The sequence below is a fragment of the Mustela putorius genome, unplaced genomic scaffold, assembly GCF_011764305.1.
Source record: "Mustela putorius furo isolate JIRA1106 unplaced genomic scaffold, ASM1176430v1.1 tig00003845_pilon_pilon_pilon, whole genome shotgun sequence".
In the NCBI taxonomy this organism is placed as follows: Eukaryota; Metazoa; Chordata; class Mammalia; order Carnivora; family Mustelidae; genus Mustela; species Mustela putorius.
In genome coordinates this window covers 79150480-79169200 of record NW_025421998.1, presented here as the reverse complement: position 1 = coordinate 79169200, position 18721 = coordinate 79150480, and the positions used below count along the sequence as shown (strand labels likewise).

Below are 18721 nucleotides of genomic sequence, written 5' to 3'. Positions count from 1 at the left end.
AATGGCACTTAGTCCCCCATTTCTCCACATTTTGTCCCCAAAATATTTAAAATTAATAGTCCTCTCTTCATCTTCACTGCTACCAATCTGACTTCAGCTAAAATTTACTCTACTTCCTACTCTATTCTACCCCCACTCCTCTGCCAAACTTTGTCTTCTAATAAATCTCCTTGTGTATTTGTTTTACTGCTTTACAAATTACCATTAACTTAGTGGCTTAAAACAGCATGAATTTATGACCTCATAATTTCCGTGGGTGAGGATTTCTAGACCAAGCTTATCTCTAAGTCCCTTGCTTAGGATCTTACCAGGCTGAAATCAAGGTGGCAGCTGGCCTTCAAATCTCCACAGAAAGTCCATGCTCTATTCCAAGATCATTCAGGTTGTTGAATTCAGCTCCCTGTGGTTGAATTACCAAGGTGCCCATTTTATAGTCCATTTATTTGGCAGGGAGTCACCCTCAGCTTCTAGAGGCTATGCCTAGATCCTTGTGACTTAGTCCCTTCTCTGGCTACATGAAAGCTCACTTCTTCAGGCCAGCAGGAAAGGCTGCCATTTAAAGGCTCACTTGATTAACTCAGGTTTATCCAACTCTCCCTTTTAAATAACTCAAAGTCTATTAAATGGGGACCTTGGTGACCGCTGCAAAGTCCCTTCACTTTTTCCATAAAAGAACCTCATCACAGGAATGAAATCTCACCATATTCACAAATTCCACCCACACAGAAGGAGCAAGGATTACACAAGAAATGTATACCAGGGGCAGAAATCTAAGGGGTCATCTTGGAATTTGGCCTATCACACCTTGGCTTCCGCTCTTGTTGCCTTCAATCCTAAGGATCCATCTAAGCAGTATGTTTTATGTAAATTACAAATTTATGTAGACTTTAAATTAGATCATGTCACTAACTTATTTACTATGTTCCAATTACCTGTAATTGCATTTGTACAAAATTCAAATTCCTTCTGATGGCTTACAAGTTTTTATATGATCTGACCCCTACTGGCTACTTCTTAGACTCTATTTCAAGTCACTAACTTTAGCTCACTACCCACAGCCACACTGGCCTTCATATCCTCAAACATTCTACACTTATTCCTACCCCAGGGCCTTTGTACTTGCCACTTCCTCTGGAATACTGTTTCCCAGTTATTTACATGACCTATTCCTTCTTGCCATTTAGATCTCATTTCCAATATTATCTCTTTAACCACACTCTAAAATTTCTCCTTTGTTCTAGTAACTTTCTATTACATTATTTTGTTATATTTTCTGATTCTTTTTATGCTTACCTATTTACTGCCTGTGCTCCTCATTTAAAAGTAAACTTTATGAGAGCCTGGGCCACATCCATCTAATTCACCACTATATCCCCAATATCTAGAAGAGTGCCTGATACATGGTAGACATCCAAAAATACACTGTTGGGTGAAAGAAAAGATTCTATCAGAATTAATTGTATTTAACATGGTTCATGATGGAAGAATTCTATATTTACTTTAGGAAGATACTTGTAGTAACTTCACTTATACAAGTTATGAGGAAGTGGGGGGAAAACAGTGAAATTAATACCTCACAGTATGCCGTTCATTCCATTATCATTTGAAATATTCACACAGATACTAGTATAAAGGTTATGATCATGGAGGCCACTGTCCTATGTGGTATTCACATCCTTGCTAAAGAAAGAAACAAAAACAAAACAGAATTTTGCTTTTTCAGGCTTTCTTTTTCTTAAATGAACTATTCCTCCAGGCAAAAATTCTAAGAAACCCTTCTTCAGTTAAACAAATTTTACATGATTGGGTGGAAAGAACAACATAGCCTGATCTCAAGGTATGAGCCACAGATGGTGAAAAATGAAATTGGACTTAGGGTACTGTTTTGACCCTACATCTAGTAACATTTCTAAATGCCGTTAGGTTGAACAGAGTAACACAGGTCATCAGCTTGTAATCCAAGTCTGATAACTTGATGGGAAGTAAGCTTAAGCATTTCCTCCTTATTGCATTTTCCAACTGAAAACAACAAACTTTTTTTTTTTTTTAAGTGAGCAACTCTCAGTAGAAGCTGATGGGCATGATAAAGCATTTTTCCATTCATCAATTCTCTGCATTCTCAAGCACATCTTATTCATCATTTGTCATTTCTAATTGCATAATATGTAAGCTAAGCTCTGGATCTTCTTGTGGTAGATAATAATCATCCTCAACTTGCTAATGATAACTCTAGTACCCACAGCTTCTTATAACCTCAAGGAAATTTGTAGAAAACATTGGAAATCTAGAGTTTTAAAAACCCATTATTTTTTAAAACTCTTTGCATTACTTAGCAACCATCCTAAAATAGAAGGAGAAACAATTTATAAAGTACAAAAATGTGGCTTATGTTGATGCATGTAGCATGAAACATTTCATTTATTTACATTGATTGTAAATGTAAATTCAAATAGAGTTTCAAATGTAAATTCAAAAATAAATTTGAATGTAAATTCAAATAGAACAAGAATTTAAAATCTATCATTTCTATAAATTTCTTTATATTTTGTAATTTCAAAAATAATTAAAATATGTTAATAATGTTTTTATTGCTTCTGTGTATTTCCTGAACTTTCCAAAGTTCCAGCTCTGTTTTTGTGTCATTGTGTGAAGAAAAAAATCAAGGACAAATGTTTTTCAAGTTTCCTGTTTTTCCCTCTTCTGTCATAAAATAGATAACTATATGAGAATTTATTTGGAATTTATACTACGTTTTGGAAACATAAATGTGAGGTCACCAGAAAAAACCTGCTTGTCTCTGACCACCACTCCCCAATTTTTTTGTTATTGTTTTGTGATTATGTGGGCAAAAACCCTGAAAATAACTAGGAGAAAAACTTTTAATTGTTTTTATCTGGTCCAGATTTGTTCCATTTGACTCAGCCTCAAAGCCCTGTCTAAACTCTAAGAAGAAAAGGCTAGCATATGCCTGGTAAGATGGGTTACAGTTTCTTCAAGGCAGAGGAAACAGAGGGAAAACAGCTATAGGAGACAACATGGTTGGATCAGAGTCCCTTCCCAAGTGCCTACAGTGCCAGCTACCATTGTGAAGTGGTGGCCGACATTCAGGTCCGTGAAGTTCATTTTCACCTGCTCCCTTGTCCGCTCGGCTCACCCCACTCACAGACTGATACTTTGAGAGCTAACAAGAGGCACGCATACCCATGCATTCCCACTTCTGGTGCATTGAGTGAGTGTCGGGCACTGTGCTAGCTTTCCCAAGCTCTTCCTTACAGATCGAACAAAGGAACAAAAATCACAGCAGACACACTCTTGCTTGTATGGGAAGCAGCAACAATTATTAGTTACAGAATCAGGACAAAAGGTAAGAGGTAAAGCCTATACTCAATGATGAGAAGGTCCCACATCTTCCCTGTCGGCTGGGAGCCCCGGGAAGGATGTGAACTGTTGCTTCCCACGGACTGGCAGGAGGGATTACACTTGTATGCTCCCAAGCACATTTTTCTGTCTTTTTACACAGGCGCTACCCTGACTGTCATTGCATTAACTTTGGATCATGGTTTATGCTCTCCTTCCCGGCTGCTATTATTATTCTGTTATTGTCCTGGATCTGGCTTCAATGGCTTTTCCTAGGATTCAAGTAAGTAAATATTGCATGTTAATCAGATAAATAAAGGTGTTTCGGTTCCCACTTCTCAGCTGCTCACCCACTGCTCTTTGACCTGTTTCACACACATGGAGTTTCTGCATTTCTGTTCCTCACAAAACTGCCACACATGAGCACATATTTTAAGGATAAGCTAGAATATCATCTAAACAATGTGGGCTGTGGAGGAGAGTTTGTAAAAAGCAAATCCATCTCATTCTCCGTTGAGTCCTGAGCTAATAATTTATTAATCAGCCAGAAGGGCATAAGGAACTCATTATAATAAGGACCCAGTCCAGCTTGTTAAAGTGGAATTTCAAGAGGTTTTGCCCCTCCTCTTGGTTGTATGTGGGAATTTCATCTGGCTATCTAGTTACTTTAAACTGTAACATGCAAGATTCTTGCTTCATCCTACCACCAAAACTGCTATGTCCTTGGAAAAAAATCACATAAAGACATGAGAGGGTGCCCTGTGGGAAGAATGTTGGATTAGGAATCAGAAGACCAGGGACAAATTTGTAGCTTCTCACAATGAGTGGTCTTTCTCAGTTTTGGTGTTTTCAACTGTAAAATGATGGAATTTAACTGGAAGATCAGTCAGATCACTTCCAGTGATGTAACTCGAATACATTTGTGTCCAAGCTGAAAAACATCGAATATATGGATTCAAGGAGAATTTGCAAATATTGCCTTGGCTGAGACAGAAGCAAGCAGCTCATAATTGCCGATGAGCTACTTAAATGATATAAATGACAGCCAGCATTTAAAATTATGAAGGGCTCCACAGCAAAATCTAAAATGCAGCTTTACATATTTATGGATAACAATACTCTAAAAAGAAAGGGGAAATGACTATCGATCAAACCCTGAGAATCTGTTCCTGAAAAAACCAAATTCAAATTCATCTTTATTGGCTTTTAGTTATATAATTTCAAGGACCTATGAACAAAACAACAGGAGATCTACTAAGCAGGTGAGACTGAAGTCAGCTACATGTACTTCCTTAGAAAAGCAAAGCACTGGGAGCAGGTGGCATTCCATGCCCAGGCCCCAATTTTCCACGCTGAGTCATTTAAGGACTGGTATTCTTCCCTCTCCATTCCTCTTCCTGGTTTTTCTCCAAAACCGCCACAGTCTTGTTAGTAGTGGGAAGATGGTACTGATGATTTAAAAAAAAAAAAATCCATTCGTCCAGATTGTGGGAGCAGCATGTGGCAGTCCTTCTGCTGAAGCAAATGTGTGGGATGTCACTGACTTCGGCAGGTGGGCATCAGTGGGGAGAGGCCAGCTGCATACTAAATGCCCCTTCCTGGAAATCCAGGCCTCCGGGGGTCTATTCAGTTGCCCAGGTAGCAATGCAGGATGCAAAGAATCCCAGCTAAGGGAGGAAGCGTCCAGTCACGGACCCGTAGCAGTTTCCTTCTTTGTCACCACATATAATGACTTATAAAAAATGTCAGCAACCATGGTCATTATTTTGAAATGGCCCACCACGTATAAAGGAGAAATTAAGAAAATAAAGGGCAGATGGATTGAAAGGTGTTGTCTATAAGATCAAAAAGCCTGCCAAGTGCATACATTAGGTAAATCCATAAGTCATGATCAGTGGCATACTTAAATAGTCCTGTTGTGTGGGTGATTGGTTAGATTGGTTACACCGCTTACCGCTCTGGCTAATTTTTCAGTGTCCATTTCAGCCAGTCAGGGTCTTCACTTCCAGAGGTTTTAGATCAACACACAGAAATTATCAGCCACTCGCCTGGCAGGCGGCCATACATTCTGGTTAGTGTGTTGGCTGTTAACACAGTCAACTCACCCACTGTAAATGACCCCACCATACTTGGAAGGAGAAGCTCATCTATCAGCGCCCCAAACTTGTTTAAATGAAGAGCTGGATGTGTTGTCATATGCTTCATCGGTTCCTTTGTGAGGGCATTAACCTGCATTTGTAGCAAAGCCAGCATGGCTTTCGATTTAACTATTTATCATCCCCAACCAAAGAGACCAGGTACATGTGCAGTCTACCAGGTGGAAAACATTTTTTAAGGAGGAAGAAGGAGCAGGGGGAGGGGCAGCAGGAGAGAAAGAATCTTCAGCAGGCTCCACAAGCAGCACAGAGCCCAATATGGGGCTCGATCTCGTGATCCTGAGATCACGACCCAAGAGTCAGATGCTAAACCTACTGAGCCACCCAGGTGCCCCAAGACTCACCTATTTTTTTAATTCTACTTTTCTGTTCTACAGTAGGATCTCAAAGTAGTCCATGGCTCAGTTTCTTATAATACTAGTATTTATATTGTGACAAGGGGTAAAATTTCAAGACTGGCACTTGCCAGTATTTTAGTTGAGATTATAAAAATTAAATATTACTTCATGGATCCTAAATATAACAACATCCATCTAATGTTCAGTGGTTGGAGTGTGCACAGGAGAATGATTTTGAATGTGTAGGATGGATGATTTAAGAATTGGGGAAACTCTCTTCCTTTGAACAAGTCTGTGTAGCAGGGCTACAGAAAAAATAAGTAAATCAAATGTCTTTGTGGGATAGCTACATTCATACCACCTTAGTCTTCCTATTTTCTCCCTCATATATATCCATGTTTAGTCCAACAATTTTACATGACAGCATTATCCTGCATTCTTTCTTTTTCTAAAACTGTTTTTACTGGCATACAAAAAACCATAGATATTTAATGTATACAACTTAATGTGCTTGGAGATACATATACGCTCATGAACCATCATCCATGGCCATCAATCAAGGCCATCAACTTTTCCATCACCTTCCAAGTTTCCTCTTGCCCCCTTTGCTTTTTGAGGTTTTTTTTTTTTTCCTTTTATGGTAAAAGCACTTATCATAGGACCAACCCTCTGAGTAAATTTTTAAGTATACAATACAGTGTTGCTAATCACAGGCCTTATTTTAAGCAGTAGATTTCCAGAACTTACTTATTTTTTATAACTGGAACTTTGTACTCTTTGATAAACACCTCCCCATTTCCATCTCCTTCCATTTCCTGGGAAACAACTGTTTTACTCTCTGTTTTCATGTGTTTGATTATTTTAGACTCTACGTATAAGATCTTACAATATTTGTTTTCCTGCGTCTGGTTTATGTCACTTAGCATAATGTCCTCCAAGTCCATCTGTGTTGTTATAAACGGCAGGATTTCCTGCTTCTTTAAGGCCAAGTTATTGTCCATTGTACGTATTTACCACCTTTTCTTTTCTTTCTGTGCCACTTTTTCTTTATCCACTTGTCAGTGGGCATCTGTGTTGTTCCCATATCTTGGCTACAGCGAATCATGTTGCAGTAGACATGTGAGTGCAGTTATCTCTTCAGATCCAGATTTCAGTTCCTTAGGATATACACTCAGAAATGCCTTCCTTACCCACACATAAAGTAATCTGAATGAGCTACTTATAGACATTCCAAAAGATAGAACATAAGAATTGAACCATTTGCTCATTTGTTTATTCCCTGGAGGGATTTTTAAAAATCTAATCCTATAGCAGTACTACACACACACACACACACACACACAATTTTTTTTTGAAGACTCTGGACTTCAGGAAAGAAAAGTTAGTCACAAGGGAAAGGTATATATAAAGCAGCCTCTGAAAGAAAGAGAGACTGGCAGTTAGTATTGACAATAGATAGAAGACTAGTGGATTCTATCAGGGCATAAGAGACGAAGAAATTGAAAAAAAAAAGTAATAGAGTTGGTTTTCGTTCTAAGAGATCTAGCGTAGACTCCGCTCACGAGTAATGTATGTGACTTCTCTGCTCCAGTGACCACTCTGCCTAGTGGTTTGAGTCCTGTGTATTCTGGGCAGACTGATGGATCTGACAACCAGCCGTCTCATCAATCTGAGCAAGGTACTGTGGAGTTGATGAGTCACGTATTTCTAGTATGTGCCCATGTCGAGAGTTACTGTGCCAGAGCAAACATCGGGGACTCTGCCCTGCCCTCCAATAACTCATTATCTAACTAGCAAGAGAAAACTTACACATGGGCAGCAACTGACTATCAAGATAGACAATAAAGAAATGAACATCTGTAACAATCAGGTATATAACAAAGTATTCAATTGGAGATGAGCCACACGTTGCAAAATTCCAATAGTGCGAACAGACTTGGAAGACATCAGGGTAAGAGGTGTGAAAATATGGAACAAAAATTAGCCCTTGAAAATGGAGCAAACCAGGCCAAACAGGAAAAGGGAGAGGGGACATTCGAAGAAGGGGATAGAAGTATAGGCATTATGCACAGATTGCTGTTACTGGCAAGGAGGTTAGTATTTTTTAAAGCTTTCACACAAATCTCTTCTATAAAGGGAGACTTCTTTGCTTAACAGGCTCCGTTATTCTTTTCAGTTTTAAGGAGATGTTCAAATGTGGCAAGACCAAAACCGCCAAACAAAAAGCTTGTGCTGAGGTGATTAAACAAGAATACCAAAAACTTGGGCCACTGAGGTAAGACACACACGTACACAGGCGTACAGGCAAACACACCCGCGCACGGATACACGCTGCTTATACTGCAAGTATCTGTTTAAAACTAAACATGCACGTAATCATCTGCAGTGTATTAGAACACCTGGTAAGGGTCTTGAACATGCTGACTGTTGTAGCTATAACTCAACATAACAAAATGAGTACTTTCGTCTAACTAAAATTTACCAGATAGAATGAAAAGCAGCCAAAGACCCACAGAGGAGTCAAGTCTTTTTCTAACTGTGCAGATTCTCTCAAATTACTGACACAGAATCATCTGGTTTTTAGTGTTTAGTGTTCTGCTAAGATTGCTCTGCCAGTAGCTCAGGGAGTTTCTACAAATTTCCTGACTGAGAAGATAAACAAAAGGATTGGAATTTTCCCACAGGTATCAGGAAATTGTGACCTTGGTGCTCTTCATTGTAATGGCTCTGCTGTGGTTTAGCCGAGATCCTGGGTTTATTTCTGGTTGGTCTGCTCTTTTTCCCAAGTAAGCATTCCGTATTGTCAACCCTTCCTGTTTTATTCTGTTTCTCTCCTCAGTGGTTCCTATAACTCTGAAAGATTGCATGGGATTCTTTTCCTTTCTTTCCATTGAAAAGTTTGTTTAATAGTAATCTTCCCAGGAAGGAAAATGGTAAGGAATGAAATCCAGGGTAGGACCTCAGATAAGATAATCATATACACTGTAACTAAAAGTCAGGCTCCTTCAGACAATGCTGTTTCCATCCTTACAAAATAAATAAATAAATAGGAATGCAAACAGAAAGCCGTGTTCTGTGCTTGGGTTGGCTCTTCCACTTTGGGCAAGTCACTTGCCAATCAGTTTCTTCATCTGTAAGATGAAGCGAATAATGGCACTTAACAATGGTGCTGCCATTCTCCCTAAGTGTAATATAAATGTTTATTATGTGAGATAAATCCCACTCTATCCTTCACGTTCTTTGGTTTTTGCCAACTTATTTTTTTATTCAGTTCACTATCTTGTTTTTTTTTTCTAATTATGTTCATTTTTATACTAGTTCACTATAAATCTGTCCCTACCCTTACTTTGTAAATAAGGAATTCCCGAGTAAGTAATAAGAGTGATTGTACAAACTAATCTTAGAAGCTGGGTTGAGTTAATTTTATCTCACAGTGTCTTCTAGACCAGCAGTCATGCTGAGTCATATAAAGTGAGGGGGATAATGATAGTGTGATTTTTCTAAATTAAGGACCATCCTACATATCAATATAAATACTTTGGTTTTGAAATTTGTATTGTTAATCCATTTTTCACTGAAGTACTTGAGTTCCTAGATTGAGCAGATCCCTGATGATGACTTCCTGTCTCACATCCCACAGCAAGAATCCATGTTTGTGGGGACAGAAACCAAAATTGTTCGGGTTCAAAGTATTCTGCCTACATGGAATAAAGAATTCCCTCTCTTCTTTAACCAGGGCCTCATGGCTATGTAGGCATTGACAACATTTTTTAAAGGTGCAAAGTCTGTGTGCAAATTCCTGTGATATGGTAGCACACAAGTGCACCAATGTGATATGGTAGCACATTTCAAAGGATCGGCTTCAGTTGATACTTTTTGTTTGGAACTAGGACTTTTCCCTTTGAAAAGCCTAAATAAAATGCAGCATCCAGTTATTCAATGCAAATTATTCATAGCCAACTTTCATTTAACAGTTTGAGTGTTACTTTTTAGTTTTGTAATAGATCCTAAACCAACATAAAGTAATTATTTTCCTTTTTAAAATCCCACTCCAATTATGTTAGGTAGGGAGAGCGTTCTCTAAACACCAGTGTGTAAAAACCAATGAAATCAGACAGTAGCTAATAAAAACCAGGAAGAAAGCCCAGTAGAAAATTCAATATAATCAGTTTCTAATTTCTATTCCTTACAGAAGGAAAGTATAATTCAGGAGATATTTCACTTGCAGCAGAACAGATTATATTTGCTATAGGCAGATGCTTGTGTTACCTAGAATTCTGAGGGAAAACAATGGGAGAAGGAACAAAGGTTTAAGAGAAGTGGTTTGAGGATACAAATCTGATCAACTTTGATTCATAAATTGCGAGAGCAAATAAAATTTGTGTAACCCTAATATTTTGTAATACGGAGACAGCCTTCTTTCATAATAAACTAAAAATATGATGAAAATAAACTAATAATAAAATAATTATGGTTTTAAAAGTCTTTGGAACAAAATTACTTCAGCATTTATGGCTTGATTTTATTTAAAGTATCTTCTGTAGAATATATTTGTAATATAGAGATTCTAAGCATTTAGAATTTCCAAAACTAGAATGATATATCAAGATTTATAGCTACCACCTAATGTTTTCATCCCATCTGTTTGAACCTGGACTGAATTCAGTGTGTCTTTTCATATAAAACAAAATCAGATTACATGATCCCTGACCTAATTTGGCAAAAATACCATAAGAAAATTACAACTCAAATAAAAGCAATAAGGAGCAATAAAATAGTAAATATTGGTTAAGTTTGTTGAATAAATTATACCAAGATAGCTTTTTGCTCAGCAAAAAATAAACAAAATCCATATTTAAGGAAAACAAACTCCTTTATAAAATTGTCAGATTGAATAAAATAATATACTTCCTTGATTATTTAGACTGCTCAAGTAAATCACAGAAGTAGAGAGTAGTGTCTATAGTATGTACACATTACTTAGTTACAAGGGAGCAAAATAACCTCTAGGGTGTACACATGCTTCTAAGACTACAAAGATTCTAGTTAATATTGCTGAATCTTAAAACCGAGTTCTAATTATTTATGTCTGTTTCATTTATAGCTGGTTTCCAGGTGCTTCTTAACTATTGAGGCTTCTGGGAGCCTGTCTTACTTGCTGGAATGGCCTGGTGATTCTAAGACCCCATCTGTTCCTGAATCACTCTTAATTTGTATAACAATCATTTATGAGCATCTCATGAACCATTCTAATAATTAATATTCTTGATTGAGTTTCATAGGGTGCAAAGCATTAAATGGGTTGATTTCATTTATATGATATGGCTGGGCCCTATAATCACAGTAGCAGATGTTATATCTTAAAAAAAAAAAAAAGAAAACAGATCAATTTCTTTTTATAATTTAGAGAAGAGTTTTAGAGGACTCCAGAAACACCCTTTCCTTGCCACAATTCAATAGTAGGATGTTACACAACAATTATTTAGGGCTTTGCCTAGTCTAGTAATTGTTTTTGCCTCAATTCTCTGCCAGTATAATGAAAAGAAATAATACAAAGAAAAAATTGTTTACCAAATCCTTAAGCTTTACCTAAAAAGAAATTTGCCGTGGAAGGCTAGTATGTCAGTATATGTATTCATGGTTTTGAAAATAAGGAGACATATATGGAAACAATGGGAACACGGTCTGAGATTTTTAGCTTGGTTGGAAATTTGGTTGAAAATCCATAGATTTTAGGACATATTATCCAGAATTACTAACCTGTACCATAACTACTACTTGTAGGCCAATAGCATAGTCAATTGCTGTTCAGTTCATACAAATTTTGATGCCATTTTTTAATGTACACATCTGTCCTTTTTCAGGTATCCTGGATTTGCTACAGATTCAACTGTTGCCTTACTTATAGGAATCCTATTCTTTCTTATCCCAGCTAAGAGATTGACTAAAACTACACCTACAGGAGAAATTGGTTGAGTATTATTTATAATTCTGAATCAATTTGACAGAATTACAAAACTTCTGCAAAAATTACAAAATTCAGTTGGTTTCAGTTAGCACTTAGAACAGAAGGAATGGACATACTCACACAGCTCCTGGCTTAGGATGCCCTGTGTGTACACTACAACCCTTATTCAACTAGCACATGTCCTCCCCCTACAAGAAGGATCATCTTACTTGGCAGAAGTGAGAAGTAGATTTCATTACGCACCATGGTTAGAATTCTACTTCGAGTGACACTATGTGGTCCACAATAAGCCCACTTTCCCTGCCATAATCAGAATTAATCTTACTATTGGCAAACATAGGAACAGGAACTTGGAAGTCACACTTCATGATGAGCCCTTGGTAATAAATGCTGAGGATCTAAAAAGGTGAGGAGTTTCAAGAGAATGAGCATTTACAGCCTCATAGTAATCCTGGAGAGAATGCAAATCAAACCCACACTTAGCCAGAACTTAGTGTCACAAATGAAAGACAAGGTATTCAGGGTGAGCATTCCTTGTCTTTGTAATACATGGACAAAAAGTATGTTTATGTAAACATACCCTCCTTCTCCTAATACACACAAACTTTTAAAACATAGGATTCATTCATATCTGTGCTTTATACTAATACAGCTTGTTTTGGGTAGTCAGATTCCTATGCTGTTATTGTGGGACAAATAGTTTAAAATTGTTTAGAAATAGTCTAGTAGAGTTGTGGGTTTTTTTTTTTATTGTTGGGTTTTCTTTTATTTCTCTCTTTTCCTCCTTTTTTCACTTGGATGGAACTGGGATTCATGCAGTTGGGTTGGCACACCTGACTTCCTGAGTCCAAATTAATAAATGACTAGTGAGTCAGATATCTAGGACATGACATATGTAAATAACATAACATTGATATAAATGCCTTTTGTTCATTACTTGAAATTAGGATATCTCAAAGTGTGTTATAAGGAGATATAAAAGTACAGAGAAATAATTTCTATGAGACTCTGAGGACATTGACCATTGCAGTCAAAGCCCTAAGGCCTGTCAATGGCAACTGTTGAAGAACCAATGCTTGGCTTAAATTTCCTGGCTCCCACATCTGAATCCCACTCTCAGAAAGAACTTTGCTTTTGTTGGGGAGAAAGAATTTTCTTTGCCCTTCAAGACCCTTCTTGCTGGACTAAGAATCAAGTTGACATAAGACGGATTAATGGTAGAAAGTCAAATATAGTAGTGTACATACAGGGAATCCACACAGACATGGAAGTTCCAAAGACAATGAAGCAATATCACTCTTATATGAGCTAAGAGGAGGGGTAAGTGTCTGAGGATACAAAGAGAAGAAAGACCATTAGTGGGAAGGCAAAAGGAGACATTTGGAAAACAAAGGGTGCCTAATTATGCAGTTAAGTTTCTTAGGTAAAGAAAAATCTTTATTAATCCCTCTCTCTTCCTGGTACAAGCAGGTAGTTGAGGGGTAGGCCAAGAGCTTTTTCTGAATCTTCTGTGTTTTGATTTTGATTGCTTTTAACTCACAATAATGTTCATGCCAAAGTGGCCCACCTTGGGGCAGCCTGCACTTGGACCACATACCCCCTTCCACCATTCTCTCTCTTCTCATTCTTCAACTCTTATTCTCCCTGATAAACTCATCCACACTAGGTTTAAAAATGAAAAATAAGACATTACATGTTAAGTTTTACATGAGAGGTAGATTTCAGAGATGTTTATATTTTAATAGGATATATGCCTTAATTCAAGTAAGAATAGCAAAATTTCCAACAATGGTGATTGTAGGCTTGGCTTAGGTTTGGGGGAAGGAAATAGGAAAAAATCTTATTAGTAACCCTAAAATCATACCATGTAGAAGGCTGCTTGTTACACACAAATGTTAAATGTTAAATGTTTCTTCTCAATAAATCAAATGAGCCATTATGACCCAACTATCAAGAGAAATCTTTATGATAATTGATTTATAAGAATTTTAAGAGTTTTATGAATGATACTTAAATTATTTAATCTGAACTTTGATTTTAAACTGAAATCCTGATGAATCTATTATGACCCTCCTCATGATTTGGGGAAAAAAAAGCAATATTCAAGTAAATACTAGTGAATAAAATTATAATATTATACTGATATTAGAACCAATGGCACATTACATTATGCATAGCAAAAAATAGTACAGTCTGACGCACTGAGTTGCCCGAGGGAGGCAAAGATGTTAGTGCAATGAATGAATGAGTGAATGAATGCTTGAATGAATGAATGAGTGGCATTATAAACGACAATGTTATAATCTATCTAAATTTACTCTATTTTATGATCCAATGAATTTTTCCAAGTTATGACATTTTTAAAAACATTTTTGTAATACAGTGTTCCACCTCAGCCTGGTAGAAATTACTCAAAGCCTAAATCAAGTTCCCTATCTATAAACAATATAGGAATATTAAAAAATTCTTATGAAATGGTGATTTAGGATAATAGAGAAAAATGTCATATTGTCATATTTTAAGCAATATATAAACTACAGGACTTGTGTTTTTGCAGTTGCTTTTGATTATTCACCACTGATTACTTGGAAAGAATTCCAGTCATTCATGCCCTGGGATATAGCCATTCTTGTTGGTGGAGGGTTTGCCTTGGCAGATGGCTGTGAGGTAATACTCTGTGCCTAAGACATTTAACAATTAACTAGAATTTTCAAAAGAACAGGAGATATTCAAGCTTTGGTATATTCAACTTTAGCCTATCATTTTAATGATGCAGATTTCAATAGCCATGCATTAATTATACTACACAGATGAAGTGAGTTTAATAATTTTTACAGGCTGTAGGCATAAAACATCATTTTTTTAAAATGCTGCCCCAATATGGCAAAAGGAATAAAGCAAAGAAGATTAGAATTCTCTCACACTGTTTTTCAAGAGACAGAGAGAAAGTAAGCATGGGGTAGGCCAGGAGGAGCAGAGAGGGAGAGAGAGAGAGATTTGCAAAGAGCAATATGCTGAGTGCAGAGCCCGACCCTAAGATCATGACCGGAGCCAAAATCAAGAGTCAGACTGTTAACTGACTGAGACATCCAGATGCCCCAAAGAATAGAATTCTTAGCTTAGCTATTAGAAAATTAGCTAAGTAAGAAAAAAAGATATATAAAAATCATACATACAATGATTCCTAGCAAAACATTTTGTTCATAACTTTATCCTTATTTCATGATGACAATTTTTAAAGATTTTATTTATTCATTTGACAGGCAGAGCACACAAGTAGGCAGAGAGGCAGGCAGAGAGAGAGGTGGAAGCAGGCTCCCTGCTGAGCAGAGAGCCCAATGCAGGGCTCGATCGCAGGACCCTGGGACCATGACCTGAGCCAAAGGCAGAAGCTTTAAACCACTGAGCCACCCAGGTGCCCCTTTCATGACAAATTTGAGTAGGTCACAGACCTACTCAATAGGTCTGCTTCAATATAGGATAGCCCTAAGGCTGTCAAAGAAAGAGAGTAAGAAAAAACAGTACTTTATTACTTACTTATTTATTACATATTCAGGGGGAGCCTGGGAGACTCAGTTGTTAAGTGTCTGCCTTTGGCTCAGGTCATGATCCCGGGGTCCTGGGTTCAAGCTCTGCATCAGGCTCCCTGCCCAGCAGGAAGCCTGCTTCTCCCTCTCCCACTCCCCATGCTTGTTCCCCCTCTTGCTGTCTCTCTCTCTGTCAAATACCAAGGGAAAAAACAACAACAACAAAAAAAAACTCTGTTGCATATTAAGTACATTAAAGGTACTTTGTACATGTTTATTGAATGAAGTCCAGAGAGGATTTTACATAACTATGGCTAATATTATATTATGTCCAATTTTAGGGAGAAATGAAACTACCGTGAGGAATAAAGTTGCTATTTCGTTGGCCTATCCTCTATCCAGTTTATAAAAAGGTCAAGTCTAGGGAGGCCTTTGTCACTTGAAAGTCACTGTAGGACTCTTTAGAAGAAAAGTATCCTCTCAAAAAGTCCATGAAAAGTTTTTACTCTTTGACTCATTAAAAACCTCTCATTCCTGTATTTCATAGCCTTCTGTGAAACACTTAAAGGTCATAGCTGTTCCATTTCCTTATTCAGTCATCAAAGTAAAAAGGACAGTGAGAGAGAGGTGTGGTGGTCCAGGCTTTAATTTCTGGAAAGTTATTTTTTTAGTTTTCTCGAGATAAATAACTATCCGCTATCTTCTTACTGGCCTCTAGGGAGACGTTTTGCTTCTGACTTCATTGTCATTTTTTTCCGTATCCTATTTGGACACTGAGCTCTCAGGTATACGATTTAGTAAGAGGTGCAAATCTTGGAAATCGTCTCCATTTTGAGTGCCACTTACAATGTTGTTTTACATCAGATTTGGCTTGCCTCATAGACCGCTCAGATGTAAATGATAGAGATATAAGGCAAATACACTCTTCTACTATTACAGCAAGAATGAGATCTGGTTTCTGAGAATCAATAACTTCCATTCTTTTGACTGATAATTTGAATTGTGAGGGAATAAGAATGAGCAATTCTGACATTGATATGAAATTTGTCGATCTCTGCTTCCCAGAATTTCTGTCTGAATTGCACTCCAGATACTCAAAGGGATTTTAAAAGCATTGGCCAGACCCTAGAATTGCAGAAGCTAAGAAAATGAGAAGTCACAGACTTCTGATACACTAGGCTCTCTCACTGGCAGAACTAGGGAAACCCTGGAGGGGAGTCTTGAAGTTCCTAATACAAAAAATTGAATTTCTATGGGATATCTAGAATAATCCTACCCTTGAGTAGGTATACTGAAGCCATGAGCTTCAAAAATATGTTACAAAGATTTGGAGATATTTACTCTTCTAAAATTTTGTTTCAAACTCTATTTAGTTTGGCAAATGGCCAGAACTAGATAACTCTTCTGTTTGGGAGAAGATAGCCGCTAGCTACTAAAGCATTCACCTCTTTGTAATTCCCCATCTCTTAAATGCCCTTTAACATAGTTTTAGCATAATCACAGTATACTAAGTGACTCAGGTATGAGTAATATTCATATACTCATAAAGGCAAACTTTAAACATTGATTTAATTAATGTTGATATATAAGTAAAAGAAATAAAGGGACAGGAAATATATGTATGGTAGATGGCGTAAGAAAGCTAAATCCTTATGTAACATGTTAGTTAATAATGTCTAAATTTGAAAATGAGGAAAAAGCATAATTTAAAAAGTAGCCATAAATAGCTAATAGGGGTTGAAAGCTGTCTCTGGAGAACACAGCTTAGGAGATGTGAGAGGTAGACCAGAGGACTGCATTTTCCTAAAGCCCTGTAGTACCAAATGACTTGCCAAAATATCCATGTATATTAATTAGATAAAATTTAATTGAAAAAATGTGGGAAGAAAATTCGAGTTTCCTAAAGCATGTCAATACTATTAAAATAAGAATAATTGAGAGCTCTTCCATGTCAAAGCTACCTAGATCTTCCAAACCATGAAAAAATATGGAAGATAAAACTTCAACTTTAGAAACTGAGTTCTTAGAGCAAGTGATACAATTTATACATTTAAATTGTGTCTGCTTAAAATGAATTATTAATGAATAATATTTCTTTTTTTTTTTTTTTTTTTTTTTTTTAGGAGTCAGGACTATCTAAGTGGATAGGAAATAAATTATCTCCTCTAGGCTCCTTACCAGTATGGCTAGTCATTTTGATATCTTCTTTGCTCGTCACATCTTTAACAGAGGTAGCCAGCAATCCAGCTACCATTACCCTTCTTCTCCCTATATTATCTCCATTGGTGAGTATCTCATTCATCTGCTTTTATACTCATCCAAAGAGTAGTGTTCTACTTTGCTGGTTTTCATATTGTGGTATAGAATCAATTTTTGTCATGTATGATCTTCCTATAAGTAACTTAGAGAGTGATCTTTATTTGCATTAATACGTTTTTAGGAGACCTAACTCAGGAGAACTCTTTTCTTCCACATTCAAGCAGCAGGATCTTAAGAGAACCACTTCCTTTCTCTCTGCCCAGATTTTTCATTCACACACAGTGGGAGGGTCAGCCTAGATCCTTTCCAACTGTAAGACTTTGGGAGTCCATGTTTCCCGGCAACTTCAGTATTTAGATCTCGAACACTGACACTTCCCTCTCCAGATTAATCCTCAATTTCTGAGAAGTGGTTCATATAAATGATTTGCAAGTGAATGAAGAGCTAGGCTTATATTTCAGGCTTTAAGCTTAAATATCTTAGACGCAGTTTCCTACAGCCCGAGAAATAATTTTAAAAGATAAGTGAAAAATGGATTTGTAAGGAGAGAGAGGAAAAGACAATCTTCCTTTTTCCTCCCCACCTAGCTAGCAATTACAAGAAATAGCTGAGGTAAAATGTTTGTCTTATTGGGGCACCTGAGTGTGGTAAGAGGATAGCACTTTAAATTAAGGATTGTCCTTCTGGAATTGTTCCTCTACAGCTCAAGGGGCATATGTTGGCATTCTTGAGCTGCTGCTTCATGTTAGAGAAGAAATGTAGACAGTTTATATGGGTAAAATATCATTTTACTTCTCAACATGGCACAGTTAGAAAATAATGTGATAAATTAAGAATAGTAGTAATTCTTCTTCTGTGATGATCCCTAGGCCAATTTTAAATTATACATGGCACAGAGGCAGAAAAGTTAATGGAATAATGAGAAGCTTTGGAGCCAGAAGGATCCACGGCCCTTCATAAGTTCTCCTGCTTGCCAGCTTTGTGTTTGGGCAAGTTACTTTAGCTTTTCTGGGCCTTAGTTTCTTCGTCTGTTATTTGGGGCTATAGTAGCCATCTTATGGGTCATTGGGAAGATTCGGTTATTTTACATAAATGCACACACTCACAGAGCACCTA

The 18721-nt window shown here is 37.2% G+C and overlaps 1 protein-coding gene across 2 annotated transcripts in view; it reads left to right on the top strand.

Moving 5' to 3' along the window:
* Positions 1 to 18721, top strand: part of SLC13A1 (solute carrier family 13 member 1) — a 117616-nt gene that overhangs the window by 66601 nt on the left and 32294 nt on the right. For both annotated transcript variants that reach the window (XR_006601389.1, XM_004741878.3), the window contains exons 8-13: positions 3521 to 3640; positions 8028 to 8126; positions 8536 to 8637; positions 11716 to 11822; positions 14377 to 14486; positions 17470 to 17631. Coding sequence is in view for 1 of the 2 variants with exons in the window: in XM_004741878.3 (XP_004741935.1) it covers positions 3521 to 3640; positions 8028 to 8126; positions 8536 to 8637; positions 11716 to 11822; positions 14377 to 14486; positions 17470 to 17631 (700 nt within the window). In the remaining variant the exon portion in view is untranslated. The remainder of the gene's footprint in view (positions 1 to 3520; positions 3641 to 8027; positions 8127 to 8535; positions 8638 to 11715; positions 11823 to 14376; positions 14487 to 17469; positions 17632 to 18721) is intronic.